The following is a 25,076-nucleotide window of genomic DNA, read 5'->3' as shown; positions in this document are numbered from 1 at the left end:
TGGGAAGCGGAAGCCGCCTTCTGTGGCCCATGGCAGTGAGGGTGGGTGGCACAGCGGTCTGGGCGTTACTCACCCTTATGCGTCTGGACATGAGGGCCTTCACTTTTCCTTGCTGATAGAAAAGGCTGAGTCACGGCAGGGAAGCGCCTGGGTTTTGCTGGACTCAGTGCCCAGAACATGAGGAAGGATGATGGATGTTAAAACACCTGGAGGGTCATAGTTTTCTGAGACCTGATCTAAGCGCTTAACCCATGAATTCTATGGCAGACATCCCTAATCTTGTCTCGCACTAGATGTTTTCAACGACACTTCCCATAATTCCTGGCTCTCATATATGCTGCTTGGACGTGCTGGGAATTGTAAGACAAACCATCCAGAATGCACCAGGTGGAGGAAGGATGTTTTTCCCCACATTCCTGTTTGTGAATCAAATTTATCACCCAGACCCCTTTCATGGGTGATAAGGTTAGGCTTAGAACAGTCGAGGACAAAGCAGAAAGCGCCCAGGGGAGTGAAGAAGCAGATTTCAGACATACTTTTATACCTGTCCTACTAAAGATGGAAAGGGAAAGATCATAATAAATAAATCCATGACTTTGACGTGGGCAGTGTCACATTCCCTGGTCATCCGCGCCAGGCGTCTTGAGCTGCCACACTTGAGATAGTTCTGTTGTTCCTCATCGGTTCCAGATTTAGCCTTTTCCTGGCAGGGTTAGATGTCCGCCATAATTTCACAACGGTCGTTCATCTCAATGGTGTTGTAATTATGAGGCCGTCTGGAGGGGGGGGGAAGAAAAGAGGGGAGGAAACCAATTACAGTCAGTGGCATGACTTGCATTTAACTTGGCAGAAAGGGGAAGATTTAAAGCAGCTAATCCCTTTGTATACAATGCTTCCGTTATTTACCGACACAGGAATATTGTAATATGGACAATAAACCCTATAGCGGTCAAATGGCAAAGACTGAGAGTAGAATGGCCAGCCCTACTATGAGACAGGAGGAGGCAGCTGCCTCCAGAGGCAAATATTGTGTGGGGGGGGGGCAGAATGTTGGAAAGATGTTGGAGGACAAAGTGGGTACGCATTCCACACAATGGCTGGACAGCTGAGGGGTTGCGGTCTCTGGTCAAGGAGCCAGAGGTTGGGAGCTGGATTCCGCCACTGGGCCTCCTGGACAGGGGTCAGACTGGATGATCGAGAGGGTCCCTTCCAGCCCCGGAGTTCTAAGAAGCAGAACTGCCTTTGGCTCTATTAGCGGGTGTCCAGCATAATTAAAAGGGCGGTAGGAAATGCTGTCTGGTCACCATCCTGCCACCCGTCTGCTTGGCTTGGCTTGTGGTCTCGCTCCCTGACTTCGGCAGCAGACAGTCTTGGGAAGGCAGAGAAGGTGGGCCAGGGACCCCCTTCCCGATGCATCAAAGGGCCCTGAAAGATGCTGCTTCTCTTCCTTCCATTCCTTTTTGGCTAGGACTTCATACCCTTACTGTTAGAGGAGGAGGTCAGTGGGAGTTACCCTCCCAGGAGATATGCTAGGTACCAAAGCCTTCAAGAGCTACTTTTAGAGATGACGAGCCCCAGAATACTCCAGCCATTATGGCTGGGTGGAGCTGCAGTCTAAAAAGTAAGTTCAAAGCTCTGATGATCATCATCCTGTAAAACCCTGCTTTAGGCCATTGTGAGTCATTACACAGGCAGCTGCTGGTGTTCATTGAAACACGGGCCTTTGCTGAGGGACCAAGGTCGGTCGCTGTGCCCCTTCGCCCATGCTCAGAGACTCCGCCTGCCCAGGTCAGGCTCAAGGGAAAGAGAAAAAGTAGGAGAGAGACGGTGTTTCCCAGGTGTCTCTTCCGCCTCGCCAAACCTCTGGGAAGCCGCCTTTCCAGAATGCAATCAAATTTTGGGAAGCAGCTTTAGTACAATTCTATAGACCAGAGAACACCTCCAAGGTGTTCCAGTCTATTCTCAACCAGCTCTGATTGTCCAGAAGTTCTCCTTTCTTGTACAGTGGTGCCTAGCTTAGCAATGTTAATCCGTGCAGCAAAAATTGCTGCTAAGCGATTTTGTTGCTAAGCGATATTTAAAAGCCCATAGAAACGCATTAAAACCTGTTTAATGCATTCCTATGGGCTAAAAACGGATCTTAAAGCGAAAATCCTCCATACGGCGGCCATTTTTGCTGCCTCTAAAGCGAGGAATCTGCGCAAAAACACAGCTGGTGGCCATTTTGTTTACCCGGCGGCCATTTTGGAACAACTGATCAGCTGTTAAAAAATCATCGCTTTGCGATGACTGGTAAGCAAAACAAGGAACCGATCATCGCAAAGCAAAAAAAAAAAACCATAGGAAACATCGCAAAGCGATCACTTTTGCAATCGCAAAAAGTTTGTCGCTATGCGGTTTCATCGCTAAACGGAGCGCCCGTTAAGCGAGGCACCACTGTAATTTGAACCCATTACTTTGAATCCTTTCTAATAATTCGAATCCATTGCTTTGAGTCCTATCCTGTGGAGCTACAGAAAAACAAGCTTGCTCCAGCATCTGCCCGGCAGCCTTTCAAATATTTGAAAATGACAAATGGCTCAACGTTCAATCTTCTCTTCAGGATGAGTGTACCCAGGACCCTCCATTGCTTCTCATGGGACTTGGTTTCCAGCATCCCCAAAGTGCCCTCTTCTGGATAATTTCCTGACCCTCATTTTATTTGTTTTTACCCAATTCTCAGTCTGTTAAGTGTCACCTTGAACCTCAATATCTAAATTAACCTTCCAAGCATTGTATCGTCCGCAAGGAAATCCCTAAATGCAAACTAGCCGCCCGCGCCCAGCCCTAGTCATCGGCTTTCCCACCAGTGCTACAGGAAATAATCAGGCTAATCTACTTTACAGATCCGTCGTAATCCTTGCAAGATAATAGCTGTGAAGCATTTCATACAGGTGAAGCAGATGCACAAAATGTCAAGTTGCTTTTGTATAAAAACAAGTCGTATCCGGATGGGAGGAGAGAAACTCATATTTAATTAGCCTATTAGATCTAGCCTGGCACAGCTTGATTCAAGTTTAGACCACATGTGGTTCAAAGGACCCCCCCCCCCCATTGTGCTAAGCCTTTTCAAGCAAATATAAAGTGGGTGGGTCGGGTGCAATGCCTGGTTTTTAGATTACGAGGGAGTGGCAGAGGGGGGAAGGAAGGTGACCGCTCCCAAAGCCTGCAGTTTCGCTCACAGAGTAGGAACTTGAGTGCTGAGGAAGGATGATGGACGGCTGCTGAGTCTGGTTTTAAGCAGAACCTTCCAACTGAACGGAACCTTCTCTTAGTGACGCTGCAATTCGCAAAGAGCAGAAAGATGCATGATGCTCAAGGGCAAGAAGTTCATTCCAAGGAACACATCCAGCTTTGCAACTAAAGGAGGGGGGAGGGAGGGGGAAGGATGGCATGCCTGGGCACCTGAGCCAGGAATCCTGGATCTGCAGACCATCCAAACAGCATAAAAATGGTGGGCAGAGGGGCCAACCTTGGAAGTGATGTGAAATCTGCTTCTGGTTTTGAAAATGGGAACAGGGGAGTACTAAATACTGTGTGTGTGTGTGTATGGCCAATCTATTTAAAGGGCAAATTGCTGTCTCTGGAAGCTTGCAAAAGCAACAATTCATCTCTTTTTTTGCTGGATAAAGTCATTCTTTATCCAAAATGCAACCCTCAGGTTGCATGTCACCCACTACGACGAGAGAATTTGCGAGGCCATGGGCGAAAAGCAGAAGCGTTGGACCAAAATTCCAGTCTTAGAAATGGCTGTAATACGGAAGGAAGGGGACAGGACCCTCGGGGGGGGGGAGAGAGGGGGAGTCCAGGGGTTGGGCTAGATTCAGCCCTGGCGCCTAAGATTCTCCAGCCCTGCTCCAAAGCGCATTACGATCCACGTTCAATCCCTTCCCATTAATTATCTGAGGGATTTGCAAGCTGGTTTCCTCTGCATTTTGACTGTCTTACCTTTTTAAGTAATAAACGGCCAGCGCTCCTAAGAGCAGGGCGAACGAAACGGAGCCCACGACAATGACAGCGGTCTCCCAAGGTTGAAACGAATGTCCTGGGAGGAAAAAAAAATGGGAGAAAGGGAGAGAAGAATTATGAATAACTTCTTTGGAGAAATGCAGCCGAACCATAGAATAACGGAGTTGGAAGGGGCCTCTAAGGCCATCAAGGCAGGAATCCACACCAGAGCAGATCTGACAGAGGGTGATCCCATTTCCTCTTGGCTGTCTCCAGCGTTGGAACCACTGGTGGAGGCTCTAGTTGGCTGTAACTTGAAGCACACACCCCACCCCACAGCTTTTATCTCCAGTCTAGCAAGGCATAATTAGGCAGTGGCATTCGGATTACAAAACAGATGGCAACGGGGACCTGCTTCTCTCCCGTTGCCCGTCCACCACTGTCCACCCTTCCACCGGCCCCTCCGGCTGGCCTCCCATCAGCTCACCTTTAAGGCTCGGTTCCATTCCGTTTGGAGACGGGCACGCTGTGTTTACTTTGAGGAGCCTCCCGTCCACAGGAAAGGGGTTGGGACTTGCAGAAAAATTCGCCTGCCACCGAGCAAGCAGCTGCCGCTGTTCCTCTGACCTGGTCAAGATCTGGCCAGAGAGCTTCAGGATCGAATCGAGGCAGGTGAAACGAAGCTCTGTGGAAAGATGTGTGTGTTTAATGACCTCCGGGAAAGGAATCTGGTTCAATTCAATTTTTGGTGTGGGGGGGTGTTAGTATTTTTCAGGGAGCGGTTAAGTGAATCAGTGGATAGTGATCCTGTGGATAGGAGTGCCTTATTTGCAAAATAATATTTACAAAACTCCCATAGTTCAGCACCAACATACCTCCTTTATAGCCATCTGCTCTAAGCAACCAACAAATCTTATGGTTTCTCTTTATGAGAAGCTGGACATATTTGATGCTCACCTTGTATATAGCAGGATGAGACTCCGCAGGAACAGCTCTCCTCCATAGATCTCACCAACGCACGCCGGAGACTAGCCAGAACGGGAGGACTCGGAGGCCACAAGGAACAATCTGGCAGAAAAGAGAGGAGGTCAACAACCAATTCGAGACATGGCACAGATGTCCCTTAATGTCTGTGGCCAATGACATGTTTCGCCCAGACATGCAGCAAAACAACGCAAACCATCCCAAGAGCAAGATTTAGGGGAAGAAGTGTGCGCTCAACCCCTTCTCCTGCCCTTGCCCTCCACTCACCACGTCCCCTCCAACCGATGGCTCAAGTGGCTTTTTCTCATCATGGGCATCATCATCAGCACCTGGCCTCCCAGATCGAATCCCAGGGCCCCTCAGTGCTGAAACCTATCTAAGGCCCTGCAGATCATACGCCCAAGTCTACAAGCCACGGTTTGGAAAAGAGAAAAACATTTCCAGTTCTCCTGAGCCCACTTAAGCACAGGAATTAAAATGGCAGTTCCCTTTTACCCTACGAGTAAACCTGACATCTATGTCAAGGGGGGAGGGAGAGTGTCATCCAAAAGTGATATGGGGTGGTAAGCATATGGTTTCAAGGGCAAACAACAACAACAACAACAACAACAACAACAACAACAACAACAACAACAACAACAACAACAACAACAACAACAACAACAACAACAACAACAACAACAACAACAACATTGACTTGCAGGAGCAATCAAACATACTATCCGAAGCCTACATTTTAAAGTGGTCCAACCCTGTTTAGCTGCACAGCACGCTTCTCTTCGCCTTTTTTTTTAACACCCAGAACTCTTTACTGGAACCACACCAGCTCATTTTTATCTCCCCTTGCCTCTTCTCGCCTGGGGAGATAAACAGAGGGTCTAACACAACATTTTGAGTCTTCTTTCTGTCACTGTGAGAAAGGAGAAGCAAAGACGGCCTGCTCTTACTGGGTGTCAGCAGGCACATTCCGAGATCCAGGGAGGGCTGAGGTGGCTGAGGGCACCTGTTCTCCAAGCCAGGTGTGGGATCCGAGACGGCAAAGGTTTCGTTGCAGGAAGAACAGCGGCTTAAGGACAGCCATCTGCCAAAGAAACAGCAAACCTTAGAATGGAGAGCCTTTCTCAAACATGAGGTGAGGGCTGATCGTTTGCAAATGACTACCAATATGCCAGCTAGCGGTAGGGGGGTTCAGCCAAATTTCGGACTTAAACAGACACGCAAACACATGCTTTCCTCCATTAAAAAGCCTACCCTGGTGCCCTATGAACAGGTTGTTCTTTGAGAGGCTCCCTCTAGTCAGCCTCAGTGAAAGGACCCTGTTTTAGGGTCGCAGCTTCTAGGATTTTGTCCTGGGGAAACTCCGGACGAATTCTAGGAGCTGTTGTCAAAAAGGAACAGAAATTCCATCCCTAATATAGGGATGTAGCGCTACAAGACCCGCCCAAGGGTCGTTAAGTCCAAGCTCCCCCCCCCCCTTTCCAGAGCAGAACATGGATGGCTAAGGCAGCCTGGACCGGCAGTTGTCTAAGCTCTGATCAAAAACGTATCATGAATGGCGGCTGTCCGCTGGACACATCCAAGCTTGTCAATATCATTCTTAACCTGTGCTTCCCAAAACCGGACACTGTATTCCAGGTGAAGTCTGACCAAGGCAAAATAAAGTGGTGCTATGACTTTCCTTTCCACAGGACTTCTTCTGAGGTAACCAAGTCCTGCATTTGCTTTTTAGCCACCGCATCACACGGTTAATGCATGTTACGTAAAACGTTGTTGTTGTTGTTGTGTGCTGTCAAGTGGCCTCCAACTCCTTGCAACCCTAGGCGTGAGCAACCTCCAAGAGTCTTCAGCTGCCCCGCTCAGCTCTTGGAAACTCAAGCCTAGAAATCCTAGAAATATATATATCTAAATATGTGTCTCCCTGTCCTCTGGAATACTGCCAAAACCTTCCCACTGCAGATCAGTTTAAAGCTCTCCTGACCAGGTTTGCAAGACTTCTAGCAAATAGGTTCTTCTGAACCCCTGTAAGGTGCAGCCCATGGTTTGCCCGGAATCTTTTCTCATAGAAATTCAGATCACGGTTCAAAAAGCCGAACATTTCTTGACAACTCCATCTTTGCAACCAGTTGTTATCTTCCAGTGCTCTCGTTTCCCCATCCAGGCCACATCCTTTGACAGGAAGCAGGGACGAAAGCACCCCTTCTGCCCTAAAATCCTTCGCCTTCCCGCCTGGAGCCTCATCGTCACTTGCAATGTGCTGACCAACGTGTGTGTCTGGCATTATTTGTCCCAACGCAGATCAGAAGGAAGAGAGAGCAGTCACTGAGCTCAGGAAATCTTGGCAGCCTCTCTGTAGAATCTTGACTCTTTGCACCAAAGAGAGAACACAGTTTCTGGCACGTCCTGACCGGTCTGCAAACTGCTCCCTCTGATTCTCCCAACACACATCATCTCCTCCGCTGGGAAGTGGTAGGATTCTTTAGGGGAGGCTTTTTACTGAACAATCACCCAGGAGTAAATTTTAGTAAGTCAATCAATGAAAGATCTCACCTTTCTCCTTTCCTAGGTATGAGATAGATGGGTCCAGGAAGGCCAGGCTGATCTCGGCTGGTGCCAGTCTCCCAGGAAAAGACCACCACATCTTCCACAATCTCATCAGGAACGTGTGCGCCCTTCCGAGCCTGCGTATGCCTGAACAGAGCGACCCCATGGCTCTTCTGATGCGAGGAGGGATCGCTCCAAAGAGAGGGCTTCACCAGCTGTTCTGGAAACAGAGAGGGTACCAGTGGTTAGGACGCTAGACTTGGGGAGATCCAGGGTCTACTTCCCACTGAACCACGACACTCACAGGGTAACCTTGGCTTTGCCATTCTTGTTCCGGTCTGCTACCTCACTGGGTTGTTGTGCAGACAGAGCAGAAAGGAGGGCAGGGATAGTGAGCTTTGACAGAGATGTAACTAATAAACAAAAACACCACACTTCTGTCATCAAATGGGGTTAAAGTGAAACAGCACAGTAGTGCCTCGCTAGATGTTGATAATCAGTTCCACTGAAATCGCTGTTTAGCAAAATCATCGTCTAGCGAAAAGCATTTCCCCATTGGAAGGCATTGAAACCTGCTTAATGCGAATGGGGAAGAATCGTCGTTGTATAGCGAAGATTGGCCATAGGAAAGCCGCTTTGCGAAGTGCCGATCAGCTGTTTAAATAGCTGTCTTGTGAAGCATAGGTCCCGAAAACACCCGTTTTGCAAGTACAGAGGGAGCTGTCAAAATCGTTGTCTAGAGAAAATCGGTTTGCGAAGCAGGGACCAAGCATTGTCCAGTGAAATTCCCCCATAGGAATCACTGTTTTGCGAATTGCTATAGTGATTGCAAAAAGTCAATGTCTAGCGAAAAAACTGTCATGCGGGGTAACTGTCTAGCGAGGCAGCACTGTAGTAGGAAACCAAGGAACGTTTGATTCTCTACCACCATTTATTATTATAGCAAAGGAACTGAGCAGCATTTACAATCAAGTGCATTATTCTCAGATTTTGAAGGACAATATTCAGCAGAGTGAGAGGATAATATGCTTCACTCCATACATAAGGCAGGAGGTTAGTTTAAGGGCCCTGGGACACATAGCATAGCATAGACAGCTCTTTCCTCCAATGATACAGCTGTGGTGTTCATGAGGAGCAGGTGGGACCCGCCATACCTGTCCCCAGGATTTGCCATCAGAGGCTGCCACCTCTGTATATCTACTGGGAGGACCGGCTCTGATCATCTCACACACCCCTCCAAAGCGGTAGGCAGGCTACTGGCTGAATGAGAGCATGGAGTTCAAGTTCAACCAGACCTTCAAGAAGATACTGTTTTTGGACTACACTGGGTATTTTTTTTGGCACGTGCAGTTTTTAAAAGCAACTTTACCAAGTTCTGAAGTGCCTTGACTAGGGAAACAGAGCAGAAAAATGATCTGGGCACCGTCACCTACCATGACTGTGGCCATCACTGGACTGTCCTGGTAAGACGACAAAAAGCCCGTTGCTTCCGAATGTGCCCTGCAGTTGGAGACTGGCGTACGGCTTGGCCTCGTGACCAGAAAAGAACATCAAGGAGAACCCTTTCAAGCTGGCCCCCGCAGGTCCTTTCAGCTCAACAAACTGGTATAGCGCTGTGCCGGTTGCCACACCCACTTCATTGATCACCATGGAATGACTGCGGGGTGCTTCTTCCGTGGCATTTGGGGCAACCATCGTGCAAGCATTTTCACGGAAAGGAGTTATTTCCGCCACCTGGTTGGGAGAAGGGAACAGACTCACAAAGTGTTCGTAAGGTGTGACCTCTTGTTGAATTTAATAAACATTTTCTAACTTCCTTATAGGATTATTTTCAGTGCATAAGATCTCAGGCCAAAGGAGGATCCAGCAACTGGGCATCCCCTTTTAAGTACGGAAAAAGACTCCTAACTGGATCAGACCACCCTCTCTAGTCCAATGGTGGAGCAGCCAAACACACCAGTCCTGCGGCTGCTTCCCAGCAACCGAATCACCTTAAAACACCTGGAAGTAATAGGTCCATAGCGTGTAGCCAATATTCAGAGAAATAGCTACGTTTGTCCGTTTCAGCATCTATGACAAAAAACAAGCCAAAGAAAACAAAGCCACAGTGGCACCTTAGATGTATTTCATGGTGAGCTTTTGTGGATTACAATTAAGAGAGGAACTGAAACAAAAAATTGAGCTGGATTGTGGTTTGGTTTGTACACAAAGAGATCTGTTTGTTTCTCTTAATTTGAGGCACCGCTGCAAAAATCTGGAGGGTCATGGAGTTTAGGAATCTTGTTTTTCTTAAAAGATGGAACTATGTGGTAAACAAAAGGGATCCTGTAGGTTGTAGAATTGAAAACGGAAGGGAAGAACCTTTTATGCTCCCTTGAGCTTGTCGGAAGAAAGAAGGGGCTTAAATCAGAGCCCTTAAACCCCTGGGCCCTTGATTTAGTCATCACAGCTTGTCCTACAACTCCATTGTTTCATGGCTCCTTGTTTTTTCTGTGTATTTCTCCCCATTCTTTGTAATGAATCTTAAGCTGAAATAAGCAGAGACACGGGGTCTCCGATTCTAGCCTTGGCTTGCCCGGCACTCCAATGCGCTCCCTGGGGACATTTCTGAAATTAAGCTCAGGCTGTAGTGGAAACCAAGGGACTCTGCTTGGTACAGATCTAGGTGTCCCAACCTTGGGCTCCCCCAGATGTTCTTGGGCTAAAACCCCCGGAAGCCTTCACCAACTTAGGTTTCTAGGAGTTGTAGTCCAAGAACATCTGGGGCCCCAAGATTGGGGAGCATCGGCATAGATGGATGGAAAGAGATGGTCCGTGTCGTTTCGCTCAGGAGGATGGAGAAGCCCGAGGGACCCATGCCCACCTCTTGCCCAGCCCAACCAGCCCTTGTGCCAACTACCTGGAAGCTACTGTGGTCTCGGGGCCTCAGGCTTCGACATCGACTGAGAGACTCGTCTTCAGTGCTGTGAGAATCGTTTTCGTACAGGATACTCTGTCCCGGAGTTAGGATATCAAGGAGCTTCTCGGCGCGGTACGACCCCCGGGCGGTGTACACCACCGCGTCCACCAGCCCCTTGGCGGTCACGGGCATGTTGACTTGATAGATGGGTTTGGTGCTGCGGTAGAGGGCCACCGCATCTGCTCCGTTCTGGATGGTGTTGTCAGGCAAGACAATCGAGGGCGTGGGGGCCACCCCAGAGCTACCCACCAGGAAATAGCCCCACCTGTCCGTACGGTGGCCCGCCAGGCTTACCACCTGGTAAGCAAGGTCGTTCTTGCCATTGTAGAGAACGAGCCAGTAATCTCGGAGCTCAAACGGCGCTGGGCCAGGATAGAAAAGTTCAACGTACTCCGTATCCTCTCGAGAACCTGGGTTGTCGGGATTCACCTCATTGATCAGCAACTCCACGCGAGGAGCTTGTGTGGTCTGGATCGTCTTTGGCTCCTCAGATGTTACCCCTTTAAAAAAAGCAAATCCCACCACCTTAGACTTTGCATTCTATGTATTCTGCACTGTGTTACACTGCACATGTACAACACCGCACGTGCACAACAGCCTTCTTTCCCAAACTCGGGTGTCTTCCAGGTGGGCTGGATGATGAAGTCCAACATCCCCAGCCCACAGAAAGGAGAAGACAAATCAATTTTTTTGATTTAATTTTGTGTGTGTGGTTTTTTTCCCAGAGTGTATTTGACAGAATTGGTCACTAGAGGGAGCTAGAGATGATGCAATGTCTGATACTGTACAGTGGTGCCTCGCTTGATGAGGATAATCCGTTCCAGCAAAATCGCTGTTAAGCGATATCCTCGTGAAGCAAAATAAAAAATCCCATTGAAATGCACTGAAAACCCGCTCAATGCGTTCCAATGGGCTGAATAACTCACCGTCCAGCGAAGATCCTCCATAGGGTGGCCATTTTCAGCTCCCTGTCTTGCGTAAAAGCCTTCCTAAACACAGCGGGGAGGCATTTTGTACACCCAGTGGCCATTTTGAAACCCACCGACCAGCTGTTTTTGATCGTCATAATGAGAAGAATCGGTTCCCGAAACAGGGAACTGATCATCGCAAAGTGACAAAACCCATTCAAACATCGTTTTGCGATCGCAAAAACTTCATCGTTAAGCAATTTCCTAATGAGGTAATCATCAAGCAGGGCACCACTGTACTTCCTTTCACTTTCACAAGATTCTGCAGTCCCCCTGGCACCAGAGCAAAGGGGATCCCTCCGGGCTCTCCGTCTGGTTCTGCCATCATCCTTGCGTTGTGAAAACGCCCAGAGAGATACGCCCTTGCAGCGCTTCCCATTCCACTGCACTCGACAGATACCTGAAGGACTTTCGGTCACGTTCGCCCCACTCGAGCAAGACTGGACCGCCGTGCTGTTCCATTTCCCGAACCTCACTGCCTCCTTGCTCTGCAAGACGATCGAAAGGGCCTGCAGCAAGCTGTGAAGCTGTGGGGCTGATCTAGCCATCAGCTGAGCCGTGAACACCAGTCCTCCATCCTGGCAAGTCACAACCGGATCTGCGGGAGGAATGGGGTCAGAAGAGGAAACACGTCTGAAACCACAGCTCTGCATTACCCCAATTCTCAGCTCTCTTTTTAAAAAATTTCAGTGGAAAATATTCAGAACCGATTGAAAATATAAGTGCTGTACATACGAAGTATTCGGAATGTCAGAAGACTCATAAGTAGTGACAAAAAAGGATCATAAAGCACAAAGGAAGGAAGGAAAAAAGAATTTGGTCATGACAGTCATTATTATTCAGTTGATTATTGACATAAGAAACAGCCTTTAAAATATTTATTTATTAATTATATATTCCCAGCATTTATTTATGATTTTTCTGTCTTCCAAAGCTCTGATTTACAGAACAGTAAATAAACCCATGCTAATTTCTCGTGCTGGTTAAAAATTTAAGTAAAACCTACTGGCAATTTAAAATTTTCCCACACAATTCTGTCTCATAACAGCGTATGTTCACACACTCTCACCCAATAAATAGAGCAAAGAGTTTTAAAAATATTCTCCCGATGTCACTGCTTTGTATATAAACTTATTCTTCCTCACAGGAGTGCATTTTCATTATTTATAACCCACAGAAATCCACAGAACAGACCTTCCCCAACCATTTTCCAAAATGGCTAACCGACTGAGTCCACATAAAAAAAGCGACAGAACAAGATTTGGATTCAATCATATGCAAGCTTTGAAACAACACAACAGAATTAAAGCAAGTGAACAAAACTTAATTTAAAAAGCAGAAATAGATTCAGCATCATAAAATGCCTCCCGGGATAATTTGCAAATCACCCTCCCCCTCAAAAAATGGAGAGCCTGAGGGAATTTGGATGAGAGAGAATTCCACCACATAAGAAAGAGTTCCCCGTCACGCCCACCGGTTGAACCTTCCCCGAGGATGAACCAGAAAACAGGGCTGTAGGAAAGGAAGATATTGGTGTCCTTTTGAACGAGTATGGGGGAAAATAAGCAGAATAATAGCCTTCTAGACAATCAGAAAGGCTTGCCACACGTCTGGCATCAGTTCAGAGGGACACCCCGTAATGGACCATCATCAAGCGCCAGTGTTGTGTGGCCCCGTTGTTCCTCTGCCCTGTTGCTGCTTGTTTGTCTGCCTTCCGTGTAAAGAAGGAGAACAGCCGCCTTCTCTTCTCCTGGATTCTTCTTCTGCGTGGGAGAAATACATGGAGGTGGATTCAGGCTACGATGCCCAAAAGGTGCCTTCTCTCCCTCAGGGGCTTACACGGTCTCCCACCATCTGCACTGTTTCCCTTTTAAAACACATCTTAATCCCCTGGTTCAAAGACCGGAGGTTGCCCATAGTGGCCCAAAGCATTTGCCTCACCTTTGAAATAAGCAGGAAACACTCTGCAGCCACACTGCTTCTCCAAGGCCAGGGACAAAAACGTGAGAATGTCACTTTCCTCTGGGATGTGTTTCGGGCAATCTAAAAGAAAACGAAGAGAAAAGATTAGAAAGGCAGGAACCCTCCACGCTCTGATTGGGAGCATCGCTGCTCGGAACCCTAGACTGGGCTACGCGGAAAGGACTGCATACAAAAGCCAATGGGAACAGGGAGATCTGTCCAGTGGGTTCTGCAATTCTTGGTCACTTTTTCTTCTAACACTAGACTCTGCAATCTGCCTTAAACACACACAAATTTGTCATAGACCAGCATTGAATTACATGGCTTCTAGCTCAACCTACCTGGTACTTGAAAGCACAAGGAAATATCTTGACCGAAGCGCTTCTTGGGGCAGTCGTTGAATTGCCCTGGCGTGGGCAGGTTGAGAACGTAGGCAGAAGGATCCCGGGTGAGGCTGCAGCAGACACACCGGCTGATGGATGAGCAGTTGGACAACGATCTGATGGATCAAAGTCAGGGAGAAGGAAATTAACAGGGTAATCTTATAGAGGTCAGCCATGTTCCCGGGGGACACAAAGCCAGTACTGGGGAAATTACCTTTTCGGACCCTAATTTTCAAAATCAATTTGCTAGTATGGCCAGTGGCCATTACAGCTGGGGGATTCTGGGACGTGCTGTCCAAAAAAGGAACCTTTTCATACTCTGCCAAAAGTCCTGGAGTAAATGAACCAAGATATGTACAAAAAACACAGGTGCTTTACTTCTTCTGCACAAGAGAGAGAGAGCACATTCTCTCTCTCTCTCTCTCTCTCTCTCTCTCTCTCTCTCACACATACACACACACACACACACACACACACACACACACACACACACACACACACACACAAGCTGTGCAGCCACAGGGTGCCCACAGAAGAACGGAAGGGTTAACCTCAGCATTCTCTACCTGGAAAACCCTGAAAGCGGATGTTGTAAGTCAGAATTGACATGATGGCACAATAATGTTATTGTTGTTTTGAGTTACATTTCCATGCCATTTTTTTCTCCAAATGGCTATAATCCTCTACAGTTGTGCCCCGCTTAACGATTACCCCGTATAACGACAAATCCACTTCACGACGAAGTTTGGACGTGTTCTGGAGGTTTTTCTTCCTAACGTTTCACCAGTCTCTGTGGCCGGCCTCTGCAGAGGACAGGAGTAAGAACTCTGTCTGTGCTCTGGTGCAGTTTGTGGGATAATTGAGTACTTGTAGCTGTGGGATCAGGTTTTTGTCCTTTTCAGAGATTGGGTGATTATGGTGATCAGTGTTTTTTGTTGTTGTGGGTGTATTGTTGTGATCAGGGGGAGAAATGATCTGTCAGTGTAATTGATGGGTGTTGTTAGCTGGTCTTAGCTAACCACCCGAGCCATTATACTGATTTTCTCCCTGTAGTCCTAAATGCACTCCTGATAAGGGAACAAATACCTCACTGCACTCCAGCTGTAGGACCTTGAACAACTCTCTTTGTGGTCAAGGTGCGAACATTCTCCAAGCTAGAAATGATTTTACTTACTCTTCTTTCACATAGAAAGGAGACTTCCCATGGGTCAAGATGTCCTGCAGCTTTGATTCCGTGCGCTCACCCACTGTGTAAACCAAGGCATCCAGAAGGCCAACAGTCGACACGGTATCCCCCACAGCAAAGCTGCGGGCACTCCCTCTGAACAGGGCAACAGCGCTGGTGTTGGCTCCGAAGGGGGGTTTCATGGAGTTGCTGGGGAAAGCCAGGTCAACTGGAAACCCAAAAAGAATACATGTTTTAATGAGTTTCGTTTCATGTTAAACTAGCACAAAATCATAGCCCAGCTGCACACTATTGTTGAAGCCTATGATCTGGCTTATATTATAATCATTTGCTCAAAGTCAGTTTGTTATTTTGTTTGCTGTTGAACGGTTCGCAACTGTAAGTAATGAAATGTTTTTATTCCTTCTACCACATATGTCTCAGAGAGAGTTCCTGAGTCTGTAAGTGCCAGGTAATGAGAAAGGGGTGGACTATCTGAGGAATTGTGGCTCTTCTCCTTTGCGAGTCTCTGTCTTCCTACTATGCAGCAAAAAGATTTTAACAGAGAGATATGAATGCAAGGTAACAGTGAATATATTAAAGGCTATTCAGCTATCCTTGTCAGTTTGAGTAAAGGCTTTACGTGTATCTTATAATTTGGATGTTACCATTTTATGGGGCAGACCACTTTCTTTGCCGCAAAAAGTTAGGAAAAATTCATTTGCCTGAAGAAACAGCTGGAACAAAACAGCTGGAACATGAAAGACACTGCTTCCTCTCATGGTCTTGTGCCCCCACAGATTTCTTTGCCCCCCTCTGGTGGGGTACCTCCTTCCCCCAGTTTGCAGACGAAGGCCTTCTTAGGACGAAGAGCTGAAAGCTCTTCCTGATGGGGCCAGTTTTATGCTTTCTGCCTCGTTCTGAAAACCCCTCTCCTTTTGCTCCTGGTTCTCCAAGGTCGGGTCAGGTCACGGCATTGTAATCATTTTAGAGTGTCCGAGATGGACAGTAAGTTGCTCAGCCTTGACCAGGCATTCCTGCCAAGCCCAGGGCAGAATACACCAGGCTGGCCCTTGGCCATTTTACAAGAAATCGAGTCAGCAGGCAAGCCAAACAGAAAACTACTGCCTTGGTCAAAGTTGCTCATTTAGTAAAAAAGTTAAAGGTTCCCCTTGACATTTAGTCCAGTCATGTCCGACTCTAGGGCGCGATGCTCATCCCTGTTTCCAAGCTGTAGAGCCAGCGTTTGTCCGAAGACAATTTCCGTGACCAGCCCGACTAGACACGGAACGCCGTGACCTTCCCACCGAGGTGGTACCTATTTATCTACTCACCTTTTTACATGCTTTCGAACCGCTAGGTTGGCGGGAGCTGGGACAAGTGACAGGAGCTCCCTCCCTCGCCTGGATTCGATCTTACGACTCCTTGGTCTTCTGACCTTGCAGCACAGAGGCTTCTGCGGTTTAACCCGCAGCGCCACCACATCCTACTATTCATTTAGTACCTGCCCTATATAAGCCTCCCTGCCCCACTGTTCTATGTGAACACACTTTCAGATTTGATTTTAATCAACTTTACCAGCTCCCTTCACACAGGAAGGAGGAGAAAAAGCACATTAAAAGGGTGGTGGGAGGGGAGAGAGAAGCTAAATGTCAAAAATAAACAGATTTAAGACATTCTGCTGCCTAAGCGGAAGAACCACGTAGGACTTTTTCAGATACAAGCCAACCTTACTTAAAATTGATGACGGAGCTACAACATCTGCCAAACCAGAGGAGGAGAGCAGGCAAGACGGAGCCATGAAGAGGAGACTCAGTTCTGTCTTCCCAAACTTTCACACCACTTCCCACTGCTCAGCATCGGATGCCTCAGGCAACTCACTGTAGGCCAGCACGGGTCAAAACTCTCAAAAGGGGGTCAAATCTGAAGCAAGACTTCAGTTGCATTTCATTGGTATCTCTGAGGGATGGGTAGTGGCTTCAGATAGTGCATAGCAGGGTGGATTTTATTGATTCAAATCACAATTTTTTAAACCATCAGTTTTTAAAATTTAAATTGTCCAAAGAAAAATTTTAAATCACATTATCCAAAGAATAAGATTTTTAAATTTTAATGTGCGATTTAAATCAATCTGATTTCCATATTTATAAATTTAAGTTATCAAAAAAATCTGATTTTTAAATTTTAATTTGTGATTGGAATCAATTTGATTTCAGATTGATTTGAATCCCAAATCAAATTTTAAAAATCAGATTTTTTTCCCACCATTTAAAGTTTAGAAAGTGTTTCCAAAAAAAATTTAAATTGTGATTTGAATCAATTTGATTTTTTTTAACATCACTTAAAAAAAAATCCACCCTAATTCCTAGTTACACAACAGTTTTGCTTGCCATGTAACATGAACCCAGAAATTCATTAACAGAAGGTTTTGAAATGGATTGGGAGAATTTGTGGAATTTATGGCCACTGGGTCACAGGGTGGTCTATATGCTGCCTGCAAGCCGGCCGCTCAGCACCACGGCGGGAGAGCCCCAGAGCCGTTGGGGGCCTGTGGACCCTTGCCCGATGCAACGGCTTGTTCCAGATACAGGAGGCTGGAATAGATAGAAGCCAACATGCTTTTTCTTTTATCCTACTTACTGCAAGCACTTATTACAGCACTGATACAGCACTGCAGGCCATATTTTCTAAGCACAAACCTAGCCTTACTTCGAACAGACAAGAGGTTGGATAAAACACAAATTTCAGCCACTGGGGGAAAAAAAAACACAACAAAACGACAACCCAAAAACCCACCCACAAATGTCACAATGTTGTGTGTGTTATGTGGTCAACACCTGGTCATATGTGAGAAGCCAACAGGATGCTGAGTAAGATTTCCAGCAGTTACAACACACAGCCTCAATGTCATCTTGGACAGCCACTTATGTCAGCAACAGAGGCGTGCCTAGTGATTTACACAAATACACTCTTCGCAGTCGTGCAGAAGACACAAGCCCTCATTTAGGGCAATCAGATCCTAGGAGAAATACAGCCTGTGTTGCCACTGTTACCAAACCAAGGATGCCATCAAAGTGTGAAAGCCTTTCGCCTCCAGAGGTGGAGCACAGGGCTTGGAATCCTTGGTCAAAATCCCTATTGTTTATTTGTTTATTTAAAATATTTTTCCCCTGCCTTTCTCCTTAAAAAGACTCAAGGCAGTTCATATCATTAAAAACACAATATTTAAAAGCTAAAAACAGTAAATATATTAAAAATATTAAGAATTAATCCATTATTGTATTTAAAATGGTGAATCAAATCAAATTCAAAACCAACAGAGCACAACAATTCATTTTTTTAAAAAAAACCCTCTCGGACTACCAGTCACTAAGGAAAAAGACAGCCTGAAGAGAAAGGTCCTTGCCTGTTTGTAGGACAGCAAAGATGGGGCCAGCCTGGCCTCCAGTGGGAGGGAGTTCCAAAGTCTGGGAGCAGCCACAGAGAAGCCCCTCTCTCCCATGTCCCCAATCAAGCATGCCTGTAAGAGTGATAGGACTGAGAGAAAGGTTGATGATCTCAATGTCCAGGCAGGCTCAGAGAGGGAGAGGCGGTCTTTCAGATAGCTTGGACCCAAGCCATTTAGGGCTTTGTAGGTTAAGACCAGCACTTATGCCATTACCCTACTTTGGGGTAAGCTCATTTTCCTTTCAAGCTACCCATAGTTGCAATTAGAGGAAATGAGAATAATGACCAACAAAGGCCACATGTCTCTGTTTTCAGTGAGATGTTCCTTCATTAATTTGCCACTCTTCTCTGCAAGCAGGGGGAAGGGGGAGAGAGAGGGAGATGTTCGTAGCTCCCTGCCCCATAGATTACTGGCTGCATGTGTTTGTGAACAAAGGTGTCATATCGGTTGGAGCACTGGCTGCAACTCAGAACATGCAGCTCATTTCTGATGAGCCAGAAAACTCACTCTTACTTTTGAACCAGTTCCACTCTCTTGACTTTCAGGGGCGTTATGAGGATAAAGTGGGGAGGAGGAAAATTGTAAACTTGCTGGAAGAAAAGTAGGATATTTTCTTTCCCAATAGATGGGGGGGTATGTTTATTTTTGTTGCTGTGTATTGTGTATAAAAAGAAGTGTTTTGAATTCCGGTTAAACTCCTCTGGCTCTGCAGTAGAAGTGCAGAGACCCATGTAGCAGATTGCATAACAGTTCCCCAGATTAGTCCACCCCTTTTTCTCATCATTAACTGGCACTTACAGTCTCAAGAACTCACTCTGAAACATAAATAGTAGAAAGAATAAAAACACATTTTCTTCACTTACAGTTCTGAACAGATTCAACAGCAAACTAAGAACAAACATGACTGCTTGCAGCAACAGGGCTCAAAAGACTCGCTGCTTCCAACAAACTAAGGACAGGGAAAGAATTCAGAGCAGAAAGGTAGGGAATGAACTACAGTGGTGCCTCGCTTAGCGATGTTAATTGGTACCGAAAAAGTCACTGCTAAGCGATAACATTGCTAAGCAAAATAAAAAAGCCCATAGAAACGCATTAAAACGCGATTAATGTGTTCCTATGGGCTTAAAACTCATAGCTGAGCGAAGATCCTCCATAGCACCGTGATTTTCGGTGCCTCTAAAGCAAGGAATCTGTCTCAGAAAACAGAGGGTGGCCATTTTGTTTACCTGGTGGCCATTTTGAAACCACTGATCAGCTGTGCGAAAATGGGGGCTTTGCAATGATCGCTTCGCTGCAATCATCGCAAAGCGAAATTCTCCCATAGGGAACATCGCAAAGCGATCGCAAAAAATGTGTCTATGCGATTTCGTCGTAAAACGGAGCAATCGCTAAGCGAGGCACCACTGTATTGGCTACTGCTGGATAGACTGACATGCACGCAAGGTTGCAATAACTCCAAGAAGAAGGTACCTGTGGAGCTTCAAGGAGTCTAACATAATGAGCAGGCCAGTCCTACCTGTATGTTTGTGATGATCTGAGCCAAGGAGAAGCAGGCCATCAGGAGAGGTCTTGCCATGTACTTCCATGACAAAATAAATCTGGTTGCTCCCATTAACGAAGACCAGCACCAGGTCTTTCACCTCGGTGGAAGGAAGCCCCTGCAGCTCTACGAACTCAACCACAGGATTGACCTCATTGAGCAACACGGAGGAGGCGTTTAGTTGTGCAAAAGGAATACAGTGGTTATCCCAGCCGGGGGTAGGGGCACCCACTTGGAAAAACCACTGAGAACCCAGCCTTTGGCACCTCTCCAGCGATTCGTCGGTGGTCCTGAAGAGAGGGTCCTCAAGGAACGGCTCCACCCCGGGGGTCAGAATACGGACCAAGTCATCCGCTCGGTCGCTTGCTTTAGATTTGTGGACCAAAGCATCCACCAAGCCCTCGCTGGTAACGTTCATGCCCCTGTACAAGTCTCTCCGTCCAAAATAGAGAGCGATGGCATCTGGTCCGTTCTGGATTGTGTTTTTTGGAAGAATGACTTTGGGTCTCGGGACCACCGCGGAAGATCCGAGGAGGAGGAAGCCTTGGTCGTCGGTAGAGAGGCCTTCAAGAGGTTTGACATAGTAGGCTGTGTTGCCATTGCCATTGTAGAGAACGACGGAGTAGCCATCGAGCGGGGCCTGTTGGCCGCTGCTATGATACAGTTCCAAATACTCCAGGGCATCCTCTCCGGGATTATCAGCATTGACCTCGTTGATCAGGAGGGCGCGTTCCCTCATCGGCCCCTTTGAGTTCTTGATGTGGTTCTGAGAACCCACCACATGTAACAAGGTGCACACCAACAACGCAGATGCAACCAACAGGCTGGGGGCCATCATCACAGAGGCAAGGAGGTCACCAGGAAGACAAGAAGGTGTGGGTCCTTTTCCAAAGAGATTCAACCAGGATGGAGTAGAAAATCGCCAGTCAGAGTGGTCAGCGGGAACTCAATGTGACACTGCAGTGTCTCCATTGCAATCGGCAAATGGTGTCGACATGTTGGATCCAAGGCAGGGAGAAGCAGAAGGCCGGTCCTCTTCTCAGACAGAAGGCGCAGAGGACAAACGCAAAACTTCTCTTTATGGTCTTACCCTTTGCGCTGGAAAAGCAAAGCCACATCTCATTAAGCAACATCCAAGCAGAAGCAAGAAGCTGCAGAAGATGCTATACCGGAAATGATCAATTTGCCTGGTGTCTGCACCAGCCTTTTATAACTCGATGAATGACAACTCAGCTCCCAGAAATGTCCAGCCCACCCGGTTAAGGAAAGTTGATAAAAGATGGGGCATAAGACATTGCCGCTCCTTTCAGAAGGCAGCACGCAGCTAAGATGGACTTTGCAGTATAAAGAGAGAGCTGGGCAAAACAAAATGATGAGGAATCCTATGTTTCCTAGCCCTCCGTGGTACCTACAACAAAATGCTGCAGCGTGGAGTGTTCTATTCCCTCGTTCCAATTATTCCCCTTCCACATTACTACGTAGGCTTCACCCCTTCCCCCAGTTCCAGTCCCTATGGCTCATCATTCAGAAGCCAGCATCTCCCTCTGCATCCTTTGGCTGCTGGAGAATAAAGGAATCTGCTCTAGGTACAATGAGAGCAGGGATCTATTTAGCCCAGGATCAAGGTTCAGGCAAGACTATCCCCTACTGTTAGCAGGAGGCGCCATCCGTAAACGAAGCTGGGCATGAAAAGTACGGGTCGTTCTGGGGCTACCCATGAAAAGGCACTGCCTCACGGCTCCAAAACAGAAGGGGAACCGCCCTCTGGACTGCTTGCTGCCTTCCGCGGTGCTCTCAGGATGGACCTGCTCAGTGGGAGAACCCACAGGATCCTTCCTATGCAGCTGACGGAACTCAAACAGTTTGTGTAAGCCCACTGGCTTAGGTCTAGGGGTGTGGAAGGGTACAGGGGGGCACACTAGGGGCTGTGCCACATCTGTTTTAAAGCTGTCCTTCCTCTTCGAAGAGACCCATTTCGTGATCGCTGAGTCCTTGCTCCTTTCTTAATCTAGTCCAGATCTCCCGGACTCAAATCTCTCAAGCAGTGGTTTTTAACCTTTGGTCCAACAGATGTGCCGGCCAATCTCCCAGCATCTCAAAGTGTCGGCCTTGGGAGCTGAGGCTTCTGGGAGTTTGAAAGCCAACATCTGGAAGACCAACATTGGGTTGAGCCCCCAGGTTGTGATGTGTGGTATGACATTGGAAAAGGTCCCCCTTCAACAGCAAGAACTTTAAAACAATAAAAAACAAAACCACACTGCCATGCCTCAAAGTGACACCTACAGTTTTAGTACAAAACGTTTAATGAAAAATAATTGGGTTTTTCTCCCCTTAAAAGGAAAGAGAAAGAGATGCATGCGATGTTCCTTTTTGGTTGTGACTCAAACTGCTCTTCTCACTTAGCCTCTCCCCAACATTTCATCGGGCGCAAGTCCTGCAAATCACAATTTCTACCCGTTGTTCCCCGGAGCGAGAGAGAAAGAGCCATCGGCTGCTTTTGAAGGGTTTGTTTTGCAATGCACGATGGCTGAAAGACCAAACTACGGATGGGCAAGTCTGTACGTCCCATCTTGCCCTCGCTGTGAGGACGCCTGCCCTCATTCTCCTCACACCGTGCTTGCAGGGGGAATAGCAATACAGACCGCCCTTGCAATAGCGCTCCATGAAATGCAAGATCCACAAATCCGTGCTGTTTTGACCTCTAAAAAGGCGCTACATTCATATAATACATCGTAGGCAAACTTTAGCACATTCCGAGGCGGGCAGTGCAGATGATCAGCGGACTGGGAAACAAGTCCTATGAGACAGAAGGAACCAGGCTATGTTTAGCCTGGTAGAGAAAAGAAGACTGAGGGGGAGAGATAGGATAGAACTTTTCAAATACTTGGAAAAGTCGTCCTACAGAGGAAGAGCAGGATCTGTTCTCAATCCTTCCGGAGTGCAGGGCATGCAACGATGGGCTCAAGCTACAGGAAGCCAGATTTAGGCTGAATATATCAGGGAAAATGTCCTAATTGTTAGAGCAGTACGACAATGGAAGCCGAGACTTTGGAAGGCGGTGAGCGCTCCAGCGCTGGAAAACGGGACCACCCTCTGTCAAGATCGGCTTCGATTTGGATTCCTGCCTTGAGCAGGGGGTTGGGCTCCATGGCCTTAGAGGCCCCCTTCCAGCCCAATTATTATATGATTCCAAAAATAAAATAAAAATACATAAAAATAAAAGAACACATTAAAAAGACAATATGTGGTGGCAGCTTAAAGACTGTTATCTTTTAATGTGAGCTTTGGTGGACAAGTCCACTTCCTCAGACATAAGAGAGAGATGTACAGTGGACCCTTGACTTACAGATGGCTTGACTTACAGACTTTTTGAGTTACAGACTTCTCTGGCAGCAAAATTTAGGTTTGACTTGCAGACTGAAATTTGACTTACAGACCAGAAAAAAACCAAAATGGAACAAAAACGGCCTGTTACGGGATTAATCGGTTTTCAATGCACTGTAGGTCAATGGAGACTCGACTTACAGACTTTTTGACTTGAGAACCGCCTTCCAATATGGATTTAGTTCTCAAGTCAAGACCCCACTGTAACATGAGAAATATTTATGCAGAGATGCCATGTTGGGTTGGTGGGTGAGAAAGTCCCTGGGTATTTCACAGTGGGCGGATTGACAGCCTCTTCGATAGACAGACCTATGCCATCGAAGCTTGTGCTGTAAAGCAGTGGTCCCCAACCTTGGGCTTCCAGATGTTCTTGGACTTCAACTCCCAGAAATCCTGGCCAGCAGAGGTGGGGGCGAAGGCTTCCGGGCGTTGTAGTCCAAAAACATCTGGAGGCCCAAGGTTGGCGAGCCACTGCTGTAAAGGATGTAAGAACCTCTGTCGTAAATAAAAACGGTAGGATAATGAATTATACTAAGGTGACCAGCCTTAGTTGCTGCTGAACCTTTCTTTATAGGAAGTCATCAACTTGTGAAGCAACTTTCCACACCTCACAATGATGTACAGTGTGCGATGTGCAACCATCCCTACAGCTATCCTGGGATGGACAGGGAACAGAAGCAACCTTCAGGCCAGGATGGGTTTGCGATAAGGACACACACACACACCCCAAAGTGCAGAGCTTGGAACAGAGAGAGCTCAGACGGATTTCTCTTTTTTGGGACTACATCTCCCAGAATTCCCCAGCCAGCCTGGCCATCCAAGCGGGGGATGGGGGGCTCTGGGGGGGGGTTGTAGTTCCCCCCAGGCAACTTTTTTTCCCCAAACCTTGTGTTGAAACACTCCCCCCCCCTCCCCGCTTTTGGGCTTCGCTCCCCGAAGGCAACGGAGCGGCGGACGAGAGGAGGAGAATGATTAAATTTTAACAAAAGGGGCGCATTTTCTAAGAGGCGTCAAACAGGACGTGGATCGAAGTTAAACGGAAAGTTGGAAAAAACCGAAGACCGACCCCAGGCTGGTCATCTTGAGTTGGGAAAGTTTTGGGAAAGTTTTTTTGTTTTTTTAACACAGCAGAAGCTTTCAAAAGGCGGCTATCCCGGAAAGTTCAGAGAGATTGCACTCACCTCTCGGAGAAGGAGGAGGAAGGACCCGATCCATCCCTCCCTGCCAGCCGATCCGGTCCATTCGGGGGGGGGGGTGTCGAAAGGAAATTCCGATCAAGGTTTTTTAATTATCTTTTTAAAAAAAGCCACACACTATAGATTCCTTCCCTGAGTTGGTTTTCCGAGAGAAAACGGCGGCGGCTCTTCTGGCCGGCGAGAGGCGCTCCTGGGCGGGCGGAAAGAGGGGGGGGAGGCGGAGGAGGCGCCCGAGCGGCCACCCTCAGCCCGCAATTCGGGGGGTTCCTCCCTCCGCCGCGGTTTCTGGTCGGTTGGGCGAGACCCGTCCTGCAAAAACGTGGAGGTTTTTCCTGAAATCTCCTTTCTCGATGGAGGAAGAGGAAGACGTGAATCGAGAGGAAGGAAAGGGGGGGGAAGGAAGGGAGGGGAGGGGTGGACGTTTCAAGGGATGCCCGGCTGCGTATTTCGGTGCCCATCCGCGAGTTCGCCCCCCGCCAGGGATGGGTCGAGGGCAGGTCCTCATTAACTTCATCTGGAAAGGATTGATTTGGGAAAAAAAATTGGCTTTAAAGCCGTA

At 47.5% G+C, this 25,076-nt stretch overlaps 1 protein-coding gene across 1 annotated transcript; it reads right to left on the bottom strand.

Moving 5' to 3' along the window:
• Window positions 1-520: 520 nt before the first annotated feature.
• On the bottom strand, window positions 521-24,713 carry LOC110089818 (uncharacterized). The gene is made up of 14 exons (XM_020813136.3): window positions 24,503-24,713; window positions 19,914-21,035; window positions 14,959-15,178; window positions 13,743-13,900; window positions 13,381-13,482; window positions 11,840-12,037; window positions 10,412-10,971; window positions 8,946-9,246; window positions 7,519-7,732; window positions 5,919-6,052; window positions 4,945-5,055; window positions 4,475-4,672; window positions 3,988-4,084; window positions 521-776 (listed from the first exon to the last, which is right to left on the bottom strand). The coding sequence occupies exons 2-14, from the start codon at window positions 20,773-20,775 to the stop codon at window positions 713-715; spliced, it is 3,219 nt and encodes a 1,072-aa protein (XP_020668795.3). The 5' UTR covers window positions 20,776-21,035; window positions 24,503-24,713; the 3' UTR covers window positions 521-712.
• Between the last annotated feature and the right edge of the window lie 363 nt (window positions 24,714-25,076).

Source organism: Pogona vitticeps, chromosome 13 (genome assembly GCF_051106095.1).
Source record: "Pogona vitticeps strain Pit_001003342236 chromosome 13, PviZW2.1, whole genome shotgun sequence".
Lineage (NCBI taxonomy): Eukaryota > Metazoa > Chordata > Lepidosauria > Squamata > Agamidae > Pogona > Pogona vitticeps.
This window is presented reverse-complemented; position numbering and strand designations above follow the sequence as displayed.